Source organism: Mchenga conophoros, linkage group LG22 (assembly GCF_057382185.1).
Source record: "Mchenga conophoros isolate Kocher_MC1m ecotype Shallow Benthic linkage group LG22, M_conophoros_male_GT1.1, whole genome shotgun sequence".
In the NCBI taxonomy this organism is placed as follows: Eukaryota; Metazoa; Chordata; class Actinopteri; order Cichliformes; family Cichlidae; genus Mchenga; species Mchenga conophoros.
Genome location: NC_140546.1, coordinates 26,946,308 through 26,974,294, shown reverse-complemented (window position 1 = coordinate 26,974,294; position 27,987 = coordinate 26,946,308). Strand labels below are relative to the sequence as shown.

The following is a 27,987-nucleotide window of genomic DNA, read 5'->3' as shown; positions in this document are numbered from 1 at the left end:
GAAGACTAATTGTGGATTTTTACTTGTTTACTTGTTACTTGGTTTGAGACTGAAAAACTTTGTCCGCGCGTCTCATCTTGGAGCATTCTAATCGATCTCTGTGAAGCCTCATCTGCAGACACTCGCTGCCCGTGAGGTGAGAGTGTGTTTGCAGAGGGAGGATAACCTTCTTGAGCTCGTTTCAGTAATTGTTAAACAACTTCACGTGGACTGACCACGGCAGCACATGGTAATTTATCTTGTTTGTCTCCATAACACCGCCTCAGTATCTGGTCGGTATTTACAACCATCTTCCGCCTCCATCTCCCCGGCTCATCCACTCCATTGGAGCCAATTTGACCTACATTTGAAATGAATTTCGATCAGATCCTCTCTGCCATTGGAGGCTTTGGCAGATACCAGAAAATTCTCTACATATGGATATGTCTACCTCAGATCCTCCTCGCCTTCCACATGCTGGTGAGCATCTTCACCGGAGCCACGCCGCCTCATCAGTGCCGCGAGGGCTCGAGTCCAGCAGCGGGGAATCAGTCCCTGTATTCAGCCACCCTGAACTTCAGCCTCTCCAACTCCTCCTGCTTCTCGCAGGATGTCGTGCTGCTGGGCAACGGCACTCAGCGCGTGCCGTGCAGTGACGGATGGGTCTACAGCAGGGAGACTTTTGAGAGCACCACCGTCACCGAGGTACAGAAACATGACCATCTGGTCTGTTCGGTTTGGGCTGAAGATCAACTTTAGTCATTAATCAGTTCACTTTCATGCTGGGAAAAGAGGCGGAAATCAAAAAAAGCGACAAAAAGGTGTCAAATAGTAGACGGTAGGCTATCATTTGATACTTTTTATTGCTTATATTACCTATTAAATACTTATTATAAGTATCAGAGTAAGGATTTTAATCTCACTAATATATAAAAAGACATATCCAAAGATCATTTGCTGCCAGTGTGGTTTTTAAGCTATGGTGTGGTATACTTTATCCCAAAGTTGGGACTTTTTTGTGTTACAGCAGCCAAAACTACCAGTGTTTAAAACATTTATTAGACCAACACCTAGTGTAGCGTTTATGTCTAAATTAACCGTATTGATATTTACCAAAATCATCTTCTTTTGTTTCTGCAAAGCCTAATCCAAGCGTGCTTAAATTCTTTTATTTAAATTATATTTTTTAATGCTAAAATATAATCGTTGTTGTTAGCCGTTGATTCCCAAATTTACTGTTTTATAAGCAGAAAAAAAGGGAAGCACTTAAAAATTATATTAAGATGTCAAATTACGGTTATTTACTTGCAATGTTGGCCTATAATATGTGAAACACATGTACAATCTGTCCCGCGTGAATGATATTAATTCGTTAAGTGCCAGAAAGAACATTTTTGTCACAGGGTAGAAGCCGCAATAAGTTTTTGGCAAAGTGACTTTCATCGATCTTTTATTTATCCAGTTAAAAAGTCTCATTGACTTACGACTTATGTGACCAAGTGGGTAGCAGAATTTGCAACAAATATCTAGAAGGAAATTTTAATTATTTTTTTTTTTTAATTTCCTAGGAAGATATTTTAATTGGCCATAAAGGACTACACTGGTTATAATGTCGCAGTCATAAAGATATGAAGAGCTTGCATTTTTTATGTAACCCTTTGTAAATTCTGTTCACTAAACTGTATTTACCAATATAAATAAAGATATTACACATAGAAAACGCATAGAAACATTGGAAATCACTTTTTGGCAAAACCTGAATTTAGTGTTTTATGTAGGCTACCTATATAACAATATAGTTTTCTTTATTTAGCCTGTTTTTGACAAATATTTGTGTTGTTCTTATGACATGTGGTCATATGACAATGCTTCTTGGCAATAAATCATAGCTTATTTGTTTTCCCTTTAATGTCGTGACAATTGTCAGGAAAATGCATTTGTGGGTTGAGCAGCAGAGTTGAGTACGTGGGTTGTGCCGTGAAAAACTTGACAAATCTTAATCGCTGTTGCTACATTTTCTGTGACCAGCACAACAACATTGTCTGAAATGCGACAAATAGTGATTAAGACTGGGATGCCATGCCAAAGCAGTGTGTGGCCAAACTAGTGAGGAGGAGGTGCCGGGCTGTTGTGGCTGTGTACGGCTTTTCTACATGCTGCAGAGGCCCCTGTTTGATAAATGAATCAGTTGTTAATCTGCCAATATCTCTTGTTTCTTCAGACTTCAATCATATAACCCAATAAACAACACCAAACAAGAGTCACGATTTAAGAGAAGATTTGCAGGTTTTTCATCGGTGCGATCCACATACTCAGCTCTGCTGCTCAACCCACAAATGCATTTTTCTTACAAACGTGGCACCATTTGGCACCCAATGTGGCACCCAAATAAACTGGCTGTCCAAAGAAATAATCAACCAAACATAAATGTTCTTATTTTTTGTGCTAAATGCATGTAATAAAACAATATGGCAAGGCAAATATCTCAAAATCCATGGAAAAGAAAGGAGCTAAATAAGGAAAAACATGAATAAAATAAAATAAAATTCAAATATGTAAAAATCTGAGAAATTATTTCATGAAAGACTGATGTGATGATAAAGAGTAATGAACCCAGCACAGCAAACATCCACATTAGCTTTCCAAAGGGCCTTGGAGCCAAAATAAGCAACTGGCCCCACTCACACCCTGCTGCACCCCTGCTGTTCACAGCTGCTGTTGTAATCATACACAAATTAATCAACAACAGTTTGTATTATATTACATAAGAGTCTTCTTGGCATAAAGGTTCTTGTGTCCTTGATATTGTGCTGTAGTGCCACATATTTTCCTTGACTAACAGTCACTGTCTCAATAAAGGGATTCAGAAATGATTGCCATCATTTTGTACTGCGACCATATCCTGGACAGTTTTGCCACTTCTTCTTGGACTTTGGAAGGTTCAGTTTGTGTGCAAGGACTATTTTATGTTTAATGAGCCAGAACAGAAACAAATGACAGTGTAATTTGAAAATCATCAGTGTCTGGTCATTTACAGCTGGTCAGCTGCCATTTTTGGCAAGTATAGACTGATTTAATCATATTTCCTTAGAGGTTGCAGTCAATCTGACCCTGATGCAGCTCTAACCCTTTCCTAAGGTCCATTTGCACTTGGAACTTTATGACAGTGCTTTGTTTTGTCCAATGCCAGTTTGATACCATACTCTATAATCAATATCAGCAAAGAGCAGCCCAAACACACAAGCAAATTTACTTTGACAATACTCTACATAGACATAGGTACTGGGCCAGATACAGCTACAGGATCTGCATAAACATGTGCAAAGCTCCCATTGCACAGCTTTTGTGCTGATGTTAATGTCAGCAGCAGTCTGGAGCCCTGTAGTTACTGAGTCAGGAGAGCGTTGGCAACTTTTCCACAATATGCGCCTCAGCACTTGAAAGGCCTGCTCTGTAAGATTATATGGTCTGCCACTTTGTGGATGAGTTGCTGTGGTTTGGTTCCTAAAAGCTTCCACGTTGCAATGATACCACTTTCATGTTATTGTGTAGTATCAAAGGAGAAAGAAATTTCAGGAACTGACTTGTTTCACCGATATCATCCTACTACAGTACTACACTTAAATGTATTGAGTTCTTTTACAAAAGTGAGGTGCTTAAGATTACGTGATGTAGCCCGATACTTTGCCCACAGAGTGTATGTCACTTGCACCAGTGTGTGAATGTGTGTGTGAATGCGCTTTGGGGTCCTCAGGGACTAGAAAAGCGCTATACAAATACAGGCCATTTACCATTTGCATGGCCATTCACCAATACATAAGAAATAAACAAATGCACAAGGAGTAACTTCTTTTTCCATCTACCAGTGGGACCTGGTGTGCAGCAAAGCTGTGTTCAACAACATTGGATCATCTATCTACATGTTTGGCCTGCTGGTGGGATCGGTGGTGTTTGGAGCCATGGCTGACAGGTAGGCTTTTCTCACTCGGCGCACAGATAGAACAAAGTGTCAGATCCTCAGCATCAAAGCACGACTGTAGGGGTGGCCACTGCTGTAGGCCTTTGCATGTGGTAACTGTATGTAAGGGGAGCAGTTAATTTATTTGCTTCATCAGCTACAGATACACACGATAAAACTGTTCAGACTTAACTGTGTGACAGTAAAAATCACCCATACGTTTAACATTCTTGTTCATTCTCTGTTTTTTCTTTAAACTAGAAACAATAGAAGGGTAGTATCATCAATATCTTGGAAAAGTCTTTGAACTGACACAGTAGATCTATTGCAGAAAGACAAATGGGAAGTGGGAGTGGGTCATGAGACCTGTGCTTCCCTTTTATTGACGGAGCTGAAAGGGTTAAGAAACTGAAGAGTGAAGGCTGCAGTGGGTGGTAGTGAGCAGGTGGCAATATGTGGTCTTCCTGGTAAGTTAGGGCTAAAGTGAACAAAAGGAAGCGTTTGCACCTGAAAAGAAAAACAGCCCAGGGAGCAAACTGAAGTTCCCAGCTTTGTTACTAATTTTCAAACCTCAGATTTTCTCTGGTGAACATAAAGTTATAAGCACTTGGTTTCTGATAACTGCACCTCCTACACTAAGAACTAGATAAAGACTTAGTATTTTTTTCTTTTATGTGTTTCGAGCTTAGTGTGATATCTTTACTTCTGTTTCGTTGGGTCTACTGGTGCAAATCTTTAATAATGAGGGAGGGCTAACTCACATTCCTGTGTCCTCTCTCTGTCTACAAGGTATGGCCGACGCTTCGTCCTGCTGCTGTCCCTCGCTCTCCAAACTGTGTTCGGTGTCGCTGTGGCTTTCGCACCCAACTTCCCGGTCTATGTGATTCTTCGCTTTGTAGTTGGCACAACAATATCTGGTGTCATCATCAATGCTTTTGTACTTGGTACTAAACAAACACACACACACACATACTCAAACCCTGCATGAGTATGATGATTTGAGGCTGCTGTAGTGGAGCGTCAGCACAGAATACCCGACAGGCACTTACCTTCCTACTGTGATCATTGTAGTGTATGTATGCATATGTGTTGGGTGGGCCAATCGGAATGAAGCTGTGCACGAACACCGTCATGCATGTAGCAATTATTAACATCTATATGTTTTTAAAAATATTTTAAATAAATCCAAATTCTTTTGATTTTCATATAGATCATGTCTCATGAGTCATGTTCAACATACGTTGCCCATTCGAAACGTAATGTTCACCAAGACAACCATAAATAAAGGATGAAGAATTTGAGAAAGCGCTGCTAGTAATTATAAAAAAAGTGATGTTTTCATAAAACACAGTGGCTGATATATAATCTCAGGTTCATTTAAATGGTGAAAAAAGATAATTCATTAATATTTTTTTAAATTGTCAATTATTTAACAATAATGCCATGTATGACAGGACTGACATTTCTGTTGATGCAGGATAGTGTGTTTATGTTTTTTAAATGTTTAAGCGTTCCTATTTTAATTTCCTCATTATGACTTTAATTTTAAAGCAATATCAGATCAATAAGATGCATCTCAGACATATAAGGACCTCATTTATTCATATAGAACTTTTATACTAAAAAACAACTTACATTTCAATATTAAATATTTAATTTGGTAATTAATTTATAAATTAATTAATCTATTAATGTTATTATTATTTTTCAAAACTTTTCACACTTTTCTGATGACTTCAGGGTTTGTCATTTTCCGAAGAGTTTTTAATAAAGAAAACATAATGACATACGCCTCAACAAAATCATCCTCCTAGTCAGTGTTAAGACTTTTTAAGTTTTATTAATCGTCACAGATCCAGCACAGGCGTGTTTCTGGTTGAGTGTCCCAAAAGTGTGTGTATAAAAAAAACACGTTGGTATCTGTTGCAATGTGATTACATTTACTTTAAATGCAGATTAAATGCAGTTAAAACACTATTTCAAACCTACATAGTTTTATATCCTGGCTGATAAACTTCAATTTTATTTACTCAGAGTGGAAACATGGAAACAGCTAACGAGGCTCTAATTAGATACACTGAGAGACACCGCTAATACAAATTTATGGTTGGTGTCTGTGTGGAGTCTGAGGGATTGTGGGATTTGAGTCTGTGAAGATATATTTGTACACAGTTCTCTAAAAAAGCCAACAGCACATAAACTGACATTGGTGGCCCTGCAGATATGTTCACTGCTGACTGGTTGAAAGTATATATTTAAAAAAAACATGCGTGGGAAGCACAGATAGTATTTGCAGTGGTTAGTATTTATTCTTTCACTTGGTTTCACTTCACTACAAAGATGTTCTTATTGTCTTACAACCAGAGCCAATATCAGCACAAACATGAAGGGAACAGTACACACCTACAGCATGCTGATCAGTGGTTCCTGCAGGTTGCTGGTTCTCGCTGGATGAAATCAGTTACAAAGAGGATGCTGCACCATAAACCTGCTTCTGATTTGAGATTACTGTGGTTCCCAGTCGTTTGCATGCAACACGTCAACTTATTTCCAAACAGTCTGTGACTGCCAGCTGAGTGAATGGTAAATGGATTGGTTCTTTTATAGTTATAGTTAAAGTTTTCTACTCTACAAGCACTTTTTTCTACATCTGCATCTAACATTCACACTCACACTCTGATAAATGCACTGGGAGCACATCAGGGTTCAGTACCATGCCCATTGCCCAAGGACTGGAACAAGCACACTAAACAACAAGCCTACCGATTTGTAGAAGACCTGCTCTGCCTCCTGATGGCCAGGGTGGCAGCAAGCCTTGACAAAGCCAGAACCAGAAATGGAGAACGCTGACTGCAACAACCTGCCACTGACCAAAGCAACCTCAAGGAGGTTTTTGCCAACCCGCAGGGTGATACACATTTTTTCCTTGTGACCAGCGGTTGCCAGGTTTTCACTGAATGGGTCTAGGCTTGTGTGACTGGGGGTTTAGGAGTCTATTTCACAACAACTGCCAGCAACCTGCAGAAACCACTCAAAAACTAGTCGAAGAATACTCATTTTTCCCTCACGATTGGTTGTTGCCAGATGGTTACAGAGCAGCCTGTGTGACATTTAAATTATCAACCCCTTTTGTGAGTGTGGACTCTTCCTCTCTTTGCTCTTTAAATACTTTGCTTCTTTTATTGATTTTTATTGATTTTTATGCAGATTTTTTCCCTTTTTTCCGTATGAGCTTACCTGCGATAGCTTCTGGATACTGGACACTTATAGATCATCAGGACTAAAGTGTTCTTAACAGAAACAGCAACATTTTTATAGTTAGCTTATCTTCAGCGCTCCGTGTGTTTGTGGCCTACACACAGCTGAAGCCTGATTACAGCGTCTGGGCACTGAACAGCCTGGAAAGATGCTAACCGCTCGGCTAACTAGCAACAAGATGCCTTCCCTCTCCACAGATGACTACCACAGCCTCCTGCAGAAGATTTCAGTACTGGAGACAAAAATTCATCGCTTAGAAGTAAACGTGGAGGTAAATGGACTGTGTGGAAATGAAACAACCTTGCCTTTGATTCAAAACAATGGCAATGAGCAAGCTAGTACACAGCTAAGGAGCACAGATAACATGACCAAGAAAGTAGACTCTGTGCATTATAATAAATCCTCAAGCGAAAATCCCCCCTTGGACTGTCTTGGTGCAAAACCAAGACATAAATCATGTCTCCTGGAAGGGGGAGGACGTATCACAGGCAGAGCACAGCGAGCTGAAATCTCTGAAACCGACTGGCCTTCACGTCCTACAAGACAGGGAAGCTCTTCAACCCCTGTATATGGGAGGAAACAGGACTGGACAACCGTGAATAGGAAGGTTAACAACAAACCTCCAAAACAACTGAATGTGAAACTGCAGAACAGATTTGCTCCACTATCAAAGGACCCTGGATCTATATCGGACAACCATCCATCTAAAAGTAGCGAAGTAAGGACTGAAAATCTGTTGAAAAGTAAAAGGCCACAGGGAAAGCTAAAGGCTAGGCCTGAAACTCTGATTTTGGGTGACTCTGCCGTTAAGGATGTACAAAGGATGTGTGGTAAGAACACTAAAGTGCTCTGCTTCCCTAAGGATATGGTCAACAACCTGAAGGAGAGAATTCTTCAAATTGCAGATGAATATCCAACTGTGACAAACATTGTTCTGCATACAGGGTCAAACGATGTGTCCAAACAACAGTTGGAGGTTCTGAAACGGGACTTTACTGGATTATTAAATACTGTAAACTCTGTGAATGCAGCTGTATTCATCAGTGGACCTGTACCGCCGGTCAGAGGAGGAGACGAGAGATTCAGCAGGTTGTTTGCACTGAATAAATGGCTTATATCAGCATGTACTGACCACTCAGTGCATTTTATCAACAACTTTAATATTTTTTGGGAACGCAGAAGCCTGCGTTCCCAACCCAGAAGAGCTTCGCCCAGAAAAGCTTCAGAAAGGAGAGACATCAGAGGCAAGAAGAGGGGTCCCTATTTGCCTCCAACTCTCTCAACAACACCAACGACCAGGACCAGGGACCATGACCTTCCCCAGTCCCCCAAACCCCTGACAGGCCATCACCCTCTCCCCCCCTCCCTTTCTCCCTCCTCCCCACCCCTGAAATTCACTGAGGAGATGATGGAGCGGGTCAGTGCTGGGCTCAGATCTACCCCCCGGCCCAATCCCTTTTTGTCCCCCATAAACCCCCCACCAGAGCAGCCAAAGGTTTGCCATCGAGCCCCGCCCTCAACAAAGCAATCGAAGTTACATTGCCCAGCCTCGCCCCCCTTAGTTCCTCCTTACCACCTTCATGCTCTGTCTCCGCAGTCTGATGTGTGATGTGTGGAGGGTCCGGGCTGCAAGGATTATGGCAGTGGTGACTTTTCCCAGGAGAAGCTGGGACCCTGTTTACTAGAAGGTTTTAAAATCTCTGTACTTTTAGGTGACAGAAGGAGACATGTGGCCTGGTCAAAACACAGAGAGCTGCACTCTAAAAGATCTTTAAATATAGTAAACATACCTTGTGTGCCACAGACTGCTCCCAAACACAAGGGGGCAAATAATGCCTCTAAAACACTTAAGTTGGCTTCATTAAATGTTAGATCTTTAGCTGGGAAAACATTTTTAATTAATGATTTAATCACTGAGCACAGCCTTTTTTATGTTTTTAACTGAAACTTGGTTGGACCAAAGTAACAGTGGAGCTGTTCTCATCGAGTTGACCCCTCCTAACTACAGTCAAAGGAGCTTGCAAAGAAAAGCGTCTGGACTTCTTTAAGTTGCTTGAAGACGTTTCACCTCTCATCCGAGAAGCTTCTTCAGCTTCTTCAGTTCTCGGATGAGAGGTGAAACGTCTTCAAGCAACTTAAAGAAGTCCAGACGCTTTTCTTTGCAAGCTCCTTTGACTACGATGACCTGGATGACTGAGAACCTTCACAGACCTCCTAACTACAGTTTTATCAGTGAGGCCAGGGTGAGCAGGAGAGGAGGGGGGGTTGCTGTCTTATTTAATGACTCATTTCAATGTAAGCAGCTCTCTCCTGGAAGTTTTCAGTCTTTTGAATATGTGGCTTTACAGCTGAAGGCCCCATCCAAAGTTGTGTTTCTTAATGTTTACAGGCCTCCCAAATACTGCACAGACTTTTTTAATGACCTCAGTGAACTGCTGTCTGTGATCTGTGTTGATTTCGACTGTGTAATTATTGTTGGAGATTTTAACATCCATGTGGACAACCCTCAGGACAAAGGGACTAAAGACCTGAGTAACACTCTGGGCAACTTTGGGCAATTTCAGCACACACAAATATATCAACAGCAGTGATCACAAAACTGTGTATAACTGAATACAGTAGTGAGATCTTTAACCAGGTCTTCCCATTAACACCTGGCCTGTCCAAAGGTTCAGTCAATGAGCTCGTCAATAGCTTTAATGCAAAAATGTTAAATGTAATGGACACTATTGCTCCCATTAAGGTGAAGGTTATCTCTGGAAGGAAAAAGTCTCCATGGAGAAACTCCACACTGGTGAAAAATGAAAAAAGAGAGTGTAGGAAAGCTGAGCGCAGATGGAGAAAAACAAACCTCCAGGTTCATTATGACATCTATAAAGAGAAACTTCACAATTATAATTTACAACTGAGGAGTGCAAGGAGGTCCTACTTCTCTGACATCATCACCAAAAACAGTCATAATGCTCGGGTCTTATTTTCTACAGTTGACAGGCTAACAAACCCTCCTGTGTCAGTAGCAGCTGAACTTCATTCGACCATGGCCTGCAATGACTTTGCCAAATTCTTCACAGAAAAAATCCAAAAGATTAGACAAGCAATTGGTACATCAACAGCAGATCCAGGATATGTACTGTGTCCACCAAAAAACTGTTTAAACACCATGAAACAGTTTCAACCTATTAACAGCAAAGACCTGGAGGACATCTTAGGTCAACTGAACTCCTCCTCTTGCTGTTTAGATGTCCTGCCAACAAGTGTTTTCAAGAAGGTCTCAAAGACTTTGGAGTCAGACCTGTTACAGATCGTCAACTTTTCTTTAATGTCAGGTGTGTTTCCGGAACCACTAAAAACTGCTGTAATTAAACCTATACTGAAAAAGGACAATCTTGACAAGACACAAGTGAACAACTACAGGCCGATCTCAAATCTCCCGTTTTTAAGTAAGATCATTGAAAAAGCAGTTTCTCAACAGCTCAGTTACTTCTTAAAACAGAATAACTGCTACGATGCCTTCCAGTCAGGTTTTAGACAGAACCACAGCACTGAAACCGCTCTGACAAAAGTGTTTAATGACATATGTCTGAACACAGACAGTGGAAAAAATGTCAGTCTTAGTTTTACTGGATCTCAGTGCAGCATTTGATACAGTTGACCACAACATATTACTCAAACGACTGGAGAACTGGGCAGGTCTTTCAGGAACTGTACTAAACTGGTTCAAAACTTAGAAAACAGGAAATACTTTGTATCAATAGGTAACTTCACATCTGAGCAGACAAGTATCACATGTGGAGTTCCCCAAGGTTCCATCTTGGGACCCCTTCTGTTTAACATTTACATGCTCCCACTGGCACAGATTATAAACAACAACAAAATAAACTATCACAGCTATGCAGATGACACGCAAATATATATCACAATGTCACCAGGAGACCAAGGCCCTGTACAGGCTCTTGGTAAATGCATTGAGGAAATTAATGACTGGCTGTGCCACAATTTTCTCCAGCTAAACAAAAACAAAACTGAGGTAATAGTCTTTGGCGCCAAAGAAAAACGATTACAGGTCACCAGAGAACTTCAATCTATACACCTAAAAACCACAAACCAGGCAAGAAATTTGGGTGTAGTGATGGATGCAGACCTAAACTTAGAAAAACACATTAAGACAATAACAAAATCAGCTTACTATCACCTCAAGAATATATCAAGGATAAAAGATCTGATGTCTCAACAGAACCTGGAAAAACTAGTCCATGCATTCATCTTTAGTGGGCTTGATTACTGTAACAGCATCTTTACAGGTCTACCTAAAAAATCAGTCAGACAACTACAGCTCATTCAGAACTCTGCTGCTCGAGTCCTCACTAAGACCAAAAAAGTGGACCACATCAGTCCAGCTCTGAGGTCTTTACACTGGCTGGCTGTCCGTCAGAGGATAGACTTTAAAGTTCTGATGCTGGTCTATAAAGCTCTGAATGGTTTAGGACCAAAATACATCAGTGACCTCCTGACCCAGTATGAACCTTCCAGATCCCTCAGGTCCTCTGGATCCGGTTTTTTAACCAGACACGGAGAAGCTGCATTCAGCTTTTATGCTCCTTATATCTGGAACAAACTCCCAGAAAGCTTCAGATCAGCTGAAACACTCAGTTTATTTAAATCCAGGTTGAAGACTCACCTATTCTCAGCTGCATTTGAATAAAGCACCACCTTTAAGCTTAAATTTCAAAACTTACATTTTAACTACTGATTTTATCTGCTGTTTTTTTTTAAATCGATTTTAAATCATGCTTTTTATTTGTTTTTGTTTTTTAATGTCTCTGTAAAGCACTTTGAATCACCTTGTTGTTGAATTGTGCTATATAAATAAACTTGCCTTGCCTTACTCACTTAAACCTTGTTACACATCCAAAAAAGCACACAGGTTATATCAGGTGATTAACGGTCACAAGATTCGTGGTCACATGACTCAAAACCTCATAGACTACTAATGCACCACCATGCCAGACATTTAAGAGCTCTGTCTAGCGCTTTCCTTATTTTCACCTAAGTTCTCATACAGTTATTTTTTGTGCTGAGTAAGCAAACATGACAGAACTTTTAGATGTAAATTCAGGCTTTAGACAGCTAGGCTGTCCTCATCTTTATGCTAACAACAAAGGAACACATTTGTGCAGACCTTTCATTATCTTCAGATATGCAAATAAACTGGTTGAAAGCTGTTTTTGCAAAACCCTTGCCACCATTACCCACAATTCCTCTCCTCTCCTCGCTTCGTTCTACAGGTACTGAGTGGACATGCACCAAGAGACGCATGCTGGCTGGTATCATCACCGACTATGCCTATGGCCTGGGTTATATGCTGCTAGCAGGAGTAGCATATCTTATACGAGACTGGAGAAAGCTGCAACTAGCAATATCAGCCCCGGGCTTCCTGCTTAGCTTCTATATATGGTGAGAAATTCAACTGACATCTGAATATAAAATCTGCCCTGCTCAGACATGAAAATACACCTGCATTTCTATGAGTGTCTTGCATGTTATCATTCCTCATTTTCTCCTTTTCTCTACCTCTCTGTTTGACCTCTCAATGCCAACAAGGGTGCTTCCCCATTCGGCCAGATGGTTGTTGGCCAACAACAGGAGAGAGGAGGCCATCGCGCTCCTTCGCAAGGCAGCGCTTGTTAATGGTCGTGTCTTACCTCCCACCGTACAGGTGTGTGTGTGTGTCAGGTTCAGGATCACCTGGTTCAAAAACAGTGTTTGTGACAGTGCTAGGCTTTATTTTTACAGCCACCTTTCTCCTGTTTACTCTGTAATCTCTAACAAAAACCTCGTACTCCTCCAGCAGCAATCGCACACAAACCTAACTGCATTTCAGATCACACACCAGTAGTGTGAGCATTCATTACATGCTACATTAAACCAAGGGAAAACAGTGAACAGGGCATGCTGTCCTGGAAGCAAATGTTTGCTCCTTTGATCTTCATGTGGCCTCGTGCGACTCTGTAACAAAATTAAAAGAAAATAATCACAGAGAAATCTCCTCCCCTTACAGTTGCCTTTATATCAGCAGCGATGATCTCGGAAAAGCCGCAGAGATTTCGTCGTCTTCATCATTTCCATGCGAAAAAGAAAAGAAAAAGCCATATTAAATGTTTTGTTTTGTCTCGTAGGACTCATGCTGCAGTTCTCTCATGAAACGGGTCCCTTTGGCATTTTCTATCTGGCAAGATATTCATAAGAATTAAATATGAATCAAGTGAAAGCTGAGCTTCCTGAGGAAAATGAGACAATCACGAAATGAGGAGTACAACTTTTATACAGTGAAACTTAATAAATAAATAAAAACATACATTTCTAAGCTGGTTTTCAAAGCTGAATCCTCTGATTTGATGATGGCCACATGAAAGCTGAAGGACTTGAGGTTTCATGCTGAGAACACTGTTTTCTTGATTTGTTTTAATGCAGCGTGTAATGCATGGTCAGGATAGCAGGGATTTTCTCGGGCTGTGTGCTGAACACGTGCAAGTTTGTGGCACAGATGAAACTTCAATAACTGGTTGTCATGACTCACAGCTGGTGATACACTATTGCAGTCTAGTGACGACCTTCCAGACTAATCAGTCTTCCCGTTACCGTGGTTTCATGTACAGAGCTAGACGGAGAGATACGCAGTAACTATATTGTTTGATCAATATGTAAAAAGGCTTGAATTAATTCACTTCACATGTAATGAATAAAGAATATATGCAACTTTACCTTTTTGAATGAAATTACAAATAAACGTAAATTTTCCATGAATTCTATTTCAGTGCTATCAGGCCAAAAATGATCCAACAATGTCCTGTATATGGCTGTGAAAAAGGCCATCCTGCTTTACTACTGAGTATTTTATGTACTTTAAATTTTGATACTAAAACATGTTTTATTATTAATCATGTACAGGTGTTAAAATTGAAATTGACAGGTGGGGAACCCTGAGATAGATGGAGCAGTGCCACAGGGGGGTTAACTTAAATAAGTCACATGATGATGTGCACTGGGAGTTACAGTAGTTTCTTTGTGGACAGCCGGTGATCAGCTGACCTGTACTCCTGGTGTTGATGACTCAGAGGTTTACTGCTCCTTGTGGATTTAGCTAAATGCATTCGGCAAAGATATAAGCAGTCGTTACATGAGCCATCATGACTGCTTAAAGCCAGCGTGGCTAAAGGCACCTGTACCACAATACTGCTAAGTACTAGATCAGCCTACACATAACTGTATGGGGTTTGTAAGCTGAAGCATGCTCCACACCTTATAAAAACATCTGGTTTGAGGATTTTTAATGTAACACTTAGATTTAAATATAGTATATTTTGATTTAACATTTACAGTACATCAAGTAGTGTAGGGATGTTTTTAATGTACAGGTAAAATGTAAAAGCCTCTTTTGTGGTTTCTGATTCGTTTGTGGCGTCCACATCAGGTTGAGTGTGAGATATCGGTCGAGGGGAAGAGAAGTCACTCGGCTGTCGATCTGGTACGCACGCCTCAGATGAGGAAAAGATCGCTGATCCTGTTCTATGTTTGGTACGACTTCTTGTCGTTTCACTGTCATTTTCAGCAGAGACAATGTCTCTGTAGCTTTTTACCACTCCTCTCTTTCTCCCCTTTGAAATCACAGGTTTGTGAATGTGCTGGTCTATTATGGTCTCTCACTGGGCGTGTCCAGGTTGGGGACAGACCTCTACCTGACCCAGTTCGTGTTCGGGCTGGTTGAGATCCCAGCTCGTTCTCTGGTCCTCGTCGTGCTGCCCTTTAGCCGCCGACTCACTCAGAGTGGCTTTCTGGCAATCGGAGGCCTCGCCTGTCTGCTCATGCTTGCAGTGCCTGCAGGTAAGATGGAAACTTGCTAAAATGCTTTTTCTTCCTCAAAAAGCTAATATTAAAATTTATTTCATCACTTGAATGATTTTTCTCCTTCCGTCTGCAGATCATCCCAATCTCCTGAGTGGTCTCGCCATGGTAGGGAAGTTTGGCATAGCGGCGTCGTTTGCTGTGATCTATGTCTACACTGCTGAGATATTCCCCACGGTGCTTCGGTGAGACTTCTGTCCTAATCATCAAACGGTTATTTCAGTGACGCATTCCTGAAACAGTTTCTTTTCCCTTGCTGTGCCAAAAGGCAAACAGGAATAGGCGTATCCTGTATGTTTGCAAGGATAGGTGGTGTGCTGGCACCCATTATCAACATGCTGCATAACCACAGCCCGGCCACACCCCTCGCCATCTTCGGCATCTCTCCGCTTCTGGGAGCTGTCCTTGCCCTGGCCCTTCCTGAAACTGCCAACAGACCTCTTCCAGACACAGTGGAGGATGCAGAGAACTGGGATGTTAGGTAATTGTTTAAAAACCTGCTTGCTTCTGAGCAAAATACAAAAGAAAGGATGAAAGTAAAAACGCAGGTTAGCAAACTTTAACACACAGTCTTCAATTTGAACTCCAAAGCACATGAAACCTCTACACTTATGAGTGTCTACTTTTTGTTATTCCTCTCTCACAGGACACCTCCAACCGAGGAAAACCCAGAGATGTGTGAAGATGATAGCCAATCAGGACGCAGCACAGAGAAGCTGGAGTTATGCAATCTGGCAAGCCACACCTAATGCACAGCCTCAGCTTTGATGCCAGAAATACTACTTTTCACAAAACCCTCTATGCAATTACACGTCAGGTGTTTGATTCTGAGCAGAACATATTTCAAATGGAAAAAAAGCAGCACAGAAATATCTGTGTTTTACAATCTTTTAAATCCATCAGAGATTTACACCTTTTACTTGGGGTTTGAATGTGGCTAGGCAGAATAATAGCTCCTATTAGGATTTTGCACATGTGTATATATTCATCCATGCATGAGAGCACTCATACATCACTTCCCTGCCACCAGAACGCCTGCACTGCAGTGCATTACTGTAGGGTCTTTACATCAATATAAAGCTGAGTTGGATTGTTCTGTAAGTATGTCATTTAAGTAAAATTTAAAGAGTAAACAGTCACATTTGTAAAATCTGCCAGTTTAATAATAACTCTATAGCAACAATGAAAACGCAGCAAAAATTAATTTAATCTTCTCCTGTATGTAAGTCGGCTAACAGTTAGCTTGTCAGACATGGCTACAGCAAGCTAAAGCGACTTCCTCTCTCCTTCTGCGACACTCGTTAACTCCAGAAACTTCTTGTAGAACCACATGTATTAACTTGAAGTAATAGTTCACTGTATGACTTTCTCAGTCTACCACGTTATCGTGGAGGAATTCTGGGACATCTTCCTTACAGCGTTGTTTCAGTTCATTGAGGTTTGCAGGCATTTGTTTATACACAGCTCTGTTAAGCACCTGCAACAGCATTTTAATCAAATTGAAGTCTTGACTTCGACGGGACCATTGTAACGCCTGGATTCTTTTCAGCCGTTCTGTTCCTGCTGTGCTGTTACGTGACCATATTTGGGTCAAACGTTAGCTGATGGACAGATAGTCACACGTTTGACTTTAGATCACTTGTGTGTACGGAGGAGTTCATGGTCGACTCAGTCACTGAAAGATGCTTAGGTCACATGGCCAACAGGAAGCCTGAATCATCACCCCTCCACCACCGTGCTTCACAGCTGATATGAGCTGTAAGTGCTGATATGCTGAGTTTGGTTTTAGCCAAAAGATATTCTTCAGAAGTGTTGTGGTTTGTTCAGATGTTACTGTTCAAACCTAAGCATTGGTGCCATGTTCATTTTAGAGAGGAGATGTTCTCCTGGTAGGTCCTCACAAGCAAGCGACTTTTTCTGTCTTTTTTTAATTGTACTGTCATGAACTTTAACATTTAACATTCTAACTGAAGTGTGTAGACTCTGAGATGTAGCTCACGTAGCTGTTTTTTGCTGTTACTCTGAGCATTTGGTGGTCTGACTTTGGGGTGTCCATTCCTCTGAAGATTCGGTAATGTGTTAACACACACCTGAATGCACCAGACCATCAAACGTCTGCTTTTTTAGAAGTGGTCACGCTTGTTGTTAGTCAGTTAAATAAACTGTGTTCTATTATCCTCTTAATTGCTTTGGAAGCATTAAATGTGTACTTGGGTCTTCACAGGCAGCATGAAGTCCAGTGAAAACTTTCTGTTTCACGTGACTGTAACGGTGCTGATTGTTGATCTGTGTGTGCTGCGTGCTATAAATTCGCAAAGATCTCCGGACTGTGTTTCGCACCACTTAAAATTAGGTATTGTTTTCACTCAAGATGGGTGTGCGGTTGCTGTTCAGGGCAAAATCCCTGGACGCGCTGCTCTTGTGATTGGGGGTGCCGAACGCACAACTAAACGTTGTTTAAAGACTGGAGAAGACTAGCAGACTGCCAAATGCAACGCACCTATTCTCCAAACGTTATTACTGCATTTTAAACATTTTGTTCAAAGAAACATGCTTGATATTTTTGTATGAAAGTGTTTTTGTTTTGGGCATATGTTGGTTGTAGCACAAATTTATATTGCAAGCAACTGCCTCATCTTCGTCTCAAGCCAAGAAAAAAGAGACTAGTCAAGTGAGACTGCATGCACTAGTGAAGCCTTTTAGTTAGACTGCTGTATTTAATAGATTTGGATGAAAAAAAAGAGATTTGACTGTTATCAGCATGTGGAAGAATAGTTGATTTCAGCAGTGTTGTTGTTGTTGTTGTTGTTTTTAGATTTGTTCTCCTTTTATTATTGTCCAATACAAATGGACTGCAGCATGTATCAATGATAACACTCTATGAGTCTTCACAAGCAATCAAGGGCTGTTATTGTTATGAATTATAGAAGAAATTCGATTCATGTATCGGATGCACTTGAATGTGCAATATGATGCCATACAGTGCTGTGAAGTATCTGTGCCCCTTCTTGATTTTATTTTTACACATTTAATGAAATCATCATTTAAAAACTGCGTTTTGCGTTTACTCTGGTTACTCTGCTTAATGATCTGAAACATTGTGACAGATGAGAAAAAAGAAAAGAGGGACTCAGGAAGCGGGCAAATACTTTCACACAACACCGTATGTTTGTGCTGTTATTCAGGCACAAGCATTTACATGTCCAACTGTAAAATTGTAAATAGAAATAAAATGCAATGATTTGCAAACCTCATAAACCCACATTTGATTCACAATAGAATATGGAAACAATATGGAACATTTAAACTGAGAAAAAAAATGATTCTAGCTGCTTATCAGTCCTGAGTCTTTATATCTTGTTCTCTTCATGATGTGCCAATTGCTTTCTGTTGGTGGAAGGTCTGGACTGCAGGAAAAATTCCAAGAAAAAAATGGAAAAACCCCAACATGTTTTACATTAAAGTGGCAAATTAATGAGAAAAATGGCAAATTTGCCAGGAATAATACAAAAAAAACCTTTTTCTTAGATGACCTAATTTAATTCTACTTTTCAATTGGACTTTGCAATAAAGAAATCCTTGTGGTTTAAGTTCAGAATCACCACATTTTCAAAAGCGTCTGAGTTTCAAAGAGTCGTTGTCGTGAGCTGCTATTCATGAGAAAACACACTGATTTGGATGAGGTAACAGCCTGTGTGTGAAGTACTACAGCACAGTTGATATCTTGAGGACTTGTGGTACATCAGGACGCAATCCAACAGATTATTAAAGCATTCAATCCTCATGGTTTGAAGGATTGAAACCATGAGAGGCGTCTTAGGCACTGTAGGCTCAATGTTCTCTCAGATTTGCCACTTTAATGTCAAAAATCTTGAGTTTTTTCTCAAAATTTTATACCCACTCTGCTTTTTTTTTTTAAATTTTGGGCCCTCATATGTATGTATATGCCATTCAGCACTGATGGTGCCTTTTCAGATGTGTAATTGCACAGCCCCTGATGCACTCACACACCGTGAAAGACACAGGATTTATCCGGGAGGACATGACGCTCATGTTTTCCAAAAGGAATTTCACATTTCTGACCACAGAGCAGTTTTCCAATTTCTCCGGCATCATTTCTTTATCATGTTCCTGTATGACTTAATATTTTTGTGACCTTCCATCAATTTAAAAAAGAAAAAGAAAATAGTAAAGTCAATTGAAACACTTGATATTATTTCTGTTCCATTATGAAAACAATTTGTTGTAAGATTTTTTGTAGATTTAAAAAAACAAACAAACTAAATTCCTTTTGCAAAGAAATTAAAGAAACCAATTGTATAAATGTCGATATGCATGATGTGAGAGTGCACGCCTTAATGCTGGCCACAGCATGTGATGTTAGATGTCATTATAAATGCAACTTCTTTTTATAGCAGGAATAATTTGCCTGTAAAGGACGAGTGGAAATTTGTGACTTATCTGAAATAAGGGCATTGAGCCAGTGTGCCTTGAGCAGTAAAATTTTAATGACTGAGTGAACTTGTTCTGTGTGTGTTTGTGTGTCATCAAGTAGAAACAGACAAAGCAACCAGAGTTAATAACTTCCTGGGACCAGCAAATTTATTTAAATTTGTTTTCAATAAAAATTCTGCCTTCCAGCAGCAATTAAAAAACTAACACCACAGAGACAAAATAGATTATCGGGACGTAACACTTTTTACTTCACAATGATCCAGTTTGTCTTGTTATCAATGCAACACACTGTAGTGCTGTCTCCTCCCAATCAGGCTGCCATGTTTAGTTCAGTCCACGATAAGTTCTTAGGCTTTTTTCCCATAAAGCTGGCCTAACACACACATCAAGATTAAGTGTAATTCAGCAGTCATGAAGTGGCATCAACAGCAACATAAAGGCTTTAAAAGAAGACAGTCTATGCCAGTGTAACATATGTAGCATCAGTGGCAACACCACAGTTGTTATCCTTCATAGACATGAGGATGTAGCCATCATTGCCCCAGTATGTGGACCAAGAGTTCTTGATGAGCCAGTATGGCTCTCCATTCAGGGTGCCATATCCCACTGCAAGCACAGCATGGTCCAGATCATCCACAGTGTTCCCTGAAAAACAGAACCAGCGAGTTACGTTGTTGTGAGCGTGAAGGATAGTATCTAACGCAATCACTGTGGAAAGAAAAAACACTCACCACAAGCAGGTTCGTAGTAGACGCCGTTACTGTAGAAAACAAACGAGCGATGTGATGCGTCGATACTCACGGCAACGGGGCCGTTTTTAAAGAGCGCCAGCTTGAGGGCCAGTTGATCGCCAGACGTGACGTTCGTGTAGCTCTGGATACGTGCAGCGAGCTCGGACGAGTTCGTGTGGCAAAATCCGTTCTACTCGGAGAGAAAAAAATATTTTTAAAAACTTTCTCACAGCTTCTCGAAATCCTCTTTTGTGTTGAAATCCACTGTTAATAAGCAGGCAGTTATTCTGCTGGCTTTTTAAATATAAATTTGTAGGTTTTGCTTTAACATTTAGGGAGGAATGTATTGAAATGAATCATACGCATGTGATTTACTGGGGTTTGTGGAGGGCAAATTAATGGAAAAACAATCCATTATTTAACGCAGAAAGAAAGTATGTGATGTTTTGCTCCTGATGATTCTATGATAGCTGCAAGGAATGTTATTTTAATTGGAATACCAGAGGGGAGGGATTATTGGAACAAAATGTGAATCTTTGTTTGGGTTCTGAATATTTCTGGACCTTAAAATTGCTGTTTTATTACAAAGGAAAACTTAACAAGGAGCACCGGAGAGAGTGGTAGAATAGCTGCCCAGTAAAGGCCATTTATACACACCAGCAGTGGTCATTTCAACTGGCTTTCATCCATCTCTGGCTTTTTGTGACCTAGCACATGTGGGGCAGCTGGGTTAAAGACATGAACAGACATCACATAGTTTATTTTTAAATACATGTATAATATTTAATACTACTCTTAAACAGCAGATCTATGTCTGCTTAGTTAGAGCATGCTAGATTTATGACTGAATTTTGCAAAATACTGTTCAGGTGTCGCTACTTTTGGGTGACACCAGAGCAATTTGGGATAATCACAGGTCACTGGAAGTCAGTCTCTTCCTTTGATGTTAATAAATACACAGTTATACACAGTGGGGCAAACTGACAGTAACTTTCTGAATGCTTTAAGTACTTAAGAGACACATGAAACAGTCTCTGGTCAAAAGCTTGTTTAACTGTAAGACAGGCTTCCTGAGCCTGAAATCAAACATGCCGTTAATACCACAATGATAAGATTTGTAGAATTACACTATTAACGTCGCTCTTTTAAGGGGCGATCGTGGCTCAAGAGTTGGGAGTTCGTCTTGTAATCGGAAGGTTGCCGGTTCGAGCCCCGGCTCGGACGGTCTCGGTCGTTGTGTCCTTGGGCAAGACACTTCACCCGTTGCCTACTGGTGGTGGTCAGAGGGCCCGGTGGCGCCAGTGTCCGGCAGCCTTGCCTCTGTCAGTGCGCCCCAGGGTGGCTGTGGCTACAATGTAGCTTGCCATCACCAGTGTGTGAATGTGTGTGTGGATGACTGGTTGTGCTTTGGGGTCCTTAGGGACGAGTAAAGCGCTATACAAATAAAGGCCATTTAAATTTTTGATTTGTTGTTGTGAAATCATCTCACCATCCCCATGTAGGCGCCATATGTTTCCATTGTGGCGATGCCTCCGTGCTTCATGATCCACTCGTACGCTCTCCACTCCTCCCCGCCATCGCAGCCGTTATTACCGAAACCCCAGGAGCAGTCGATCAGCATCTGCTGAGACAGAACCTGCAGAGAGCCCGTCTGAAAGACACGAGCAAAAGTATGATTACACTCGGCATTACATCAGCAGCCTGCGCTTACTCTGCACTAATCATGAATCAAACTCTAATAAAATGCAGACATTTTAATCCACTGATCCACTTTATTGACATTTGATTATATGAAACACAAACAAGACAGCTAAACATTTATAATCGGCTTTCATTCCTACACCATTTTTACTCCAGCTGCAATCTACAGGTTTCTAGGCAGATGCTGTGAGATCACGAAGAACTAAATTCAAAGCGTGCCCCCCACTGAGTGGCTCTGTTTATGAACCTGCCCGTGGGTAAAGGGTCACTGCATCGCTCAGGTTCAAAGACGACCTGCTGCAGCCTCACAGCAGTACTTCCTCCTAGCCAAAACAAACTGTTCCTGCAATTATTGCAAAGCAATTAGCAGTTCAAGCTGCTTTACCTCAGTGAGAAATGTTAAGATTATTGCACGGATGAATCCCTTACATTTATATATTTATACATCGTTAAACAAGAAGTCGCTACAGAGACCAAAACCAGACCTTAAAAACATGTTTTGGTGTAAAGTTGGACATTTTTACATGGAAGTCCATCACGACCACTGACAGTGTGAAACAAGGATGCAACTACCATAAAGTTTTCTACTGCATTGTGAAATCTCATTGCAACATCATCTCGGTGCTTTGAACCACATGTGACAGCGAGGGGTAATCTGACCATGAAACCGCCAAAGAGCTTGTCCTGGATAATCCTCCTTTCTGACACTTCAAATGACTAAAATTTACAAAAGGGATAAAGATTTATGGGCTCTTCTCCTACAGACTTTTATAAGGCAGGAGTATTTTTAAAATCACAGATATCACCTCCCCGGTGGCTTTAATAAACTTGCAGTTGCTTCACTTTTCAGACCCAGAAGCTCTATCGATCTTTTATACTTGAGTGAATCGCCTTTGGAGCCAGTCTCAAGGGGCTCACTTCCACATTCACTTTACTTTTCGACCCTGGATTTCGGTGTTCGTTATGTACTTTGCATTTTCTGATCAGTAATTTAAAACTAGATGAGTAAATAAATACTAAGATCAGATTTTACTGATACTCAATGGGAAATTTCCAAGCGCAGCACCTTAAGTTTACTGCAATGCAAAAACATTTTACTTCAGTTAATGTTTAAATGTTGTTACTGCACTGCGATGAAGCAGGAGCTTTAATGTAAGTAATATCCCTGAGACTTCCTCCATCACTGGACCTCAGCCTAGGAGTTACAGAGCTACAGGCCAGGGGCAAGACACATAATTAAGAGTCTCCTATGTGAGGGAGAGACACAGAATTCGGTCACTTCAATGGGGTGCCGTCAAGTCCCAATAAACTGATCCTATGTTTGGATCAAGTTGCTAGGCAACATGGGATAAGGAATGCCTTTGAGCTCAGCTTTCTACAGGATGGAGGCAGCCCAAAGCTGACGTCCCCTCAGACTCATTCATTCACACAGACACACACACTGTAAAGCCCGTCCAACACGACTGAAGTTACACAATGAATCTTCCTGTGGATCTATCCCCAAAAGGAGGGCTGCACTTCGGAGAGAAGGATGTTTGTTTGTTTTTTTTATTTTTTAAAAAAGGTCAGTAGACTCAAACAGCAGCCCTATGCTAAATAAATGTGACAGACTGTCATATCTATCTAATTTACAAATGGTTATTTTTAATTTTGCAAATAATTCTGCTGGTTTTGTCACAAAGAATCTATATCAGTCATGCACCTTGAATAATTTGCATCTTTGTATTTTATTCATTTCACTGGGCGTATTCTTCTGCCTGCACGAGCCACTTCAATACAAGGAGTATTAAAATAAAACCTAATTTCTCCCTAAAACATCAGAAAGATAGATATAGATTTATACCAAACGTAAGTGCACTGGAAATAAACCCAAACAAGAACAGATGAAGCATCAAGCTGAGCATCTGCGGCTTCAAAGAGAATAGGGAAGGAGCCCCATTATTCGAAGACACTGGAATGGGGCCAAGGACTGTGCAGCAAGCTGCCTCCTATCCTTTTTACCTTTAAGAAGAGAGCACCCTCTACTGCTCCAGTGGTGGCAAAGCTCCAGCAGGAGCCACAGATGGCCTGGTCCTTTACTGGGGTCACGGCGCCTGGGAGGCCAGAGTTAAGGTGAAAAAACAAACCTTCCTCACAGATGCATCTTTGGTGAATATTTAAAGCTTATACACACCATAAAGCCTCCAGTCGAGTGACTCGGGAAGATTGACTCTTTTGTAAGCTTTGAAGGGGAAGGGGAGCCCTCTGTTTGGGGTCTTTCCCCTTTTTCTTCCCCTCATGGTTGCCAGCTCAGACATGGTGCGATCCGACAGAGAGTTCAGAGCCAGAGAGAAAGACATGCCCGCTCTGTTCTTAGAGTGAATGTACCTAGAAAAACAGGGAACCAGTCAGACACACCGCTGAAAAACTACTACTAAAGCTGTAGCCTCACAATTATTATTGAAGTATTAAATGTTGCGCTCACCGTAGGTTAAGAACAAAAGCATGCTCCCTCTTCTCGTGCTCCCTTTCATCGCTGTACTGCCGCTGGAACTTGTCCTTGAAATGGCTGAACATGCGCTGTGACTGGCCTGACGCTGAGGTGTGGATGAGATCTTTCATTGGATTGGCCAACATATGGTGCTCCACTCCAGGACCAGGAAACCCACCACAACTCATGCCTGTATAGAAACACAACAAGAAGGAGTTTTTGTTTTTCTTTTGTCCTCTGAGTCTTCCAAAAGGTCGAGCAGGTATATATTTACACAAACCTTCAGGCAGCAGGAAGACTTTGGGGTTCACGTCAGTGCTGAACTCCTTGTATTCCACCAAGTACTTGTCGTAATGGGACCCCAGCAGAGTGTTGTATCCCATCATCTCATAGTGAATGGGAATGGGGGTGTCTTTTCCTCCATCTGCACCTCGCTCTGAATGTGTCACCCACAGTGTGTACGTGTTCTTCTTGTAACCCACAGTGGTCACATTCTGCCAGACTTCACACAGGGAACCTCTGTAGTACTCCACCCTCAGGAACTAAGGAGGGAAATGAACAACTTGACTTGTCAAAATAAAAGATAAAAACATTCAATGAAATATGTGACTACGATATAAATACTCACAAATGGTGACGGTTTGTTTTCCACTAAGACATACTCCTCATGAAAATGTAATTTACAAAATGAACATGACACTGTAATAAAGATCTTATGACTTATGAGCCCACAAACTCATCAGAAAAGGTTTACTGAGGTAAGCAGTTGAGTCATTTACCTGTTTTCTTTTGCGGTTTTGCTGACACATCACCACTGACCGTGTGATGTCAACTTGTTAACCATTAATACGTGACAACATAGGATCAAGTGAATGCGTCTATAGTGACACGGGTCTAGAGAGTGACCATCTGACAACCCTCGAACGTGAGGAGGAAAATGAGTACTCCAAGACCAGCGGTGAATGATTGCTGGAGGCTGATGGCAGTTGCTGCAAAAATGACTGCTATAACCAAAGTCACACAGGCCTACAGACAGGTTAATGGTTTCCTGGAAACAACCTGTCACTAAAGAAATATTAGTATTCCCCCAATGTTAGTAATACTGGTAATGGTAGCATATTCCCATTTACTGGTCTGACTGTAAGTGAAAGGCTTATCTACAAACACTGGCAATCTACTAGAAACACTGCCAACTGGTTGGGGAATAGAAGTTTCCCTAGCAACCGGTGGTTGCATCATGTCCAATGTCGAGGTCAACTCTTAACCGATGTGTGCGTGACCTCAGTACACTCTGACTTCTTCTTGCAGTAGGGTAACTACCCCCTTCTGGCCATTAGAATGATAGTATACAGCTTTAAGACTTTTCTGCTTTGGCTTCTGTTTTAACAACCGGAGACTGTTCCATATATACACTTTTACTCATGAAGATCAAACTGAAAAGTGGAATAAAAAGAAATAAAACACACACCTGGAAGCCCTGCACATCGGGGAGCGCAGCCTGCGGTGTGACTGCTTCGTCCTTTGTTCCGTTAATCTGGAAGCACTTCATCACATTTAGCTCCTCTTCAGTGGTCTCAGGCGAGATCTTATAGGCAGTGCCATACTGCTGCTCTGAAGCTAACTGGTAAGTCAAAACCTGGCCTGTTGGTGATAAAGAGTGTTAAAATGAGACATTATTGACTTCTCTAATGTTAATAGTACATTTATTTTGTTAATAGCTCAAGATTTCTGAATGAATATGCTATGTGTGGCTCAGACAAAACCTTATTAGCTATAGTCAGGGCTTTTTGGCGTATACACCTGTCAGTAGAAACGCATTATATCAGGATTCAATTTTATTATTATTATTTCATTACTACTTTGAATGTGTTCATTCTTCCTTTTTCCTAACAGACTACAGTTATGTACAAGTCAAGATGATGATTTGTCTGATGGAAGAAAAACTAAATAAAGAGGAGTATTCGTGGGTAAGTTTGCACCAGCCGTCATCAGCACTGTAAGCATATAAAAACACAATTTTAGTACAAAGTCACATGCAACACAAGTCATCAGATTATGTTCATCACGCGTGCTTACTCTGTCTTTTTTCACTTCTTTTTTTTGCGATAATGTTACAGTCTGGTATCGTTTCTCTTACACAACAGGCACTCAATTTCAAATTACTGATTAGCCAAGCAGGGGAATACAGAATCTGCTTCAGGAGAATCAGCTGAAGGGGGTTTCTCACCGTGGTAGTAGTCTATCCGGCTTGACTTTGCTGTTAGGTCTAACCAGGCCTCAAATGGTTCCTCAATTTCAGCATAGGGCAGAGAGATGATTCCTGAAATGTAAATACTCAATGAAACATAACTTCCAACAAGGCCCAAAACATACTGTGTAACCCTCTGTTAGTTCACAGCTTACCTTTGACATGATAGCTCTTTCCAAAATCAGGAAGGCTATGTACTGCCTTTGCCTCTGTACCTGACAATGAAGCAGAGGTGACAACACATGTTAGTAATATAACTACAGAGCTGTGTGCAACAAGCAGCAAATAGCAAAGCAAGAAATACTGACAGCTATCCCTGGATATTTGCTATAACTGGTTACATGGACGCTACAAACACTGGTCATTTACAGACGCCTTGTTAACTTCTCACACACGGAGCAGAGGATAAAACAGACGTTTGTAGCCATTTTGGCAATATAAGTTATAAAATTAGATAAACTTCTCATACCCCAACCTTCCTTTTTTAAGTTTTAAAGCCCACTTTATCATAAAAGGAACAGGTTAAGCTTTGGTAAATAATAAAGTTAGTTGTGTGCCGAATTAAAGAGTGGTTAGTGGCGCTCATAAATTAGCACTTCTCTCAAGCTAAAACAGGAAGACTTTAATGTGAAAGTTAAAAATTATCGTATGTATTCCTGCTCTACTGTATAGCTACTTACACACAAAGATAGCCTCTTATTTAGCAAACTGAATGCTAATGTACGTTTATTAACATGTTTATTTGCACGTAACGGCTGCGTAACAAGACCCCCGAGTGCTAGCTACCTCCACAGCATGTAACGCTGGCTGACTGTAAACAGCTAACCTAAAAAACAAATATGAAATGTATTTCCTTACCAGCGACATCGCACAAAAAAATAGCTGCAATGTACCAAAGCTGCATTTTTTTCTTCTGTATTCTCAGAGTGACAATGAGAACAGCTGGCAGACTAAAGCCAAACCTCACAGAAACACATTGCTCTGCGGACGTTCTTTAACCCCCAAAACAATGATTAAATCATGGAGAACGGTGCCTGCCCGGTCCACCAATCACATCGCGCCGAGGAAGTGTCTCCTCCAATCACAGTTTTATTTCATGTGAAGCATGTCATATGACTGTAGTTAACTAGATAATAGGAAAACAGCGGAAAGGGCAGTGTTTGTGTGAACTACCACTGCGTGTCACGAAGCCGAGGCTTCCCCATTTTTGTTTGGAGCTCTTAAAATCCTTAAATCAATCAGACGAAAATACTTTGATAAGATAACTTAATTGTGTGCTAATTGT

At 40.9% G+C, this 27,987-nt stretch overlaps 2 protein-coding genes across 2 annotated transcripts; one reads left to right on the top strand and one right to left on the bottom strand.

Annotated features, from left to right (window-relative positions):
- Window positions 1–18: 18 nt before the first annotated feature.
- LOC146549603 (solute carrier family 22 member 13) lies at window positions 19–19,608 on the top strand. The gene is made up of 10 exons (XM_085263424.1): window positions 19–684; window positions 3,846–3,949; window positions 4,727–4,881; window positions 12,481–12,649; window positions 12,797–12,911; window positions 14,667–14,770; window positions 14,865–15,076; window positions 15,174–15,282; window positions 15,366–15,578; window positions 15,744–19,608. The coding sequence occupies exons 1-10, from the start codon at window positions 352–354 to the stop codon at window positions 15,844–15,846; spliced, it is 1,617 nt and encodes a 538-aa protein (XP_085119550.1). The 5' UTR covers window positions 19–351; the 3' UTR covers window positions 15,847–19,608.
- Window positions 19,609–19,673: 65 nt separating this feature from the next.
- On the bottom strand, window positions 19,674–27,724 carry LOC146549602 (digestive cysteine proteinase 2). Its single transcript, XM_085263423.1, has 11 exons — window positions 27,561–27,724; window positions 26,858–26,917; window positions 26,682–26,774; window positions 25,923–26,095; window positions 24,735–24,996; window positions 24,449–24,644; window positions 24,158–24,351; window positions 23,986–24,077; window positions 21,773–21,934; window positions 20,284–20,473; window positions 19,674–20,197 (listed from the first exon to the last, which is right to left on the bottom strand). Exons 1-11 carry the CDS (start codon window positions 27,604–27,606, stop codon window positions 20,010–20,012), a joined length of 1,656 nt encoding a protein of 551 aa, XP_085119549.1. The 5' UTR covers window positions 27,607–27,724; the 3' UTR covers window positions 19,674–20,009.
- Between the last annotated feature and the right edge of the window lie 263 nt (window positions 27,725–27,987).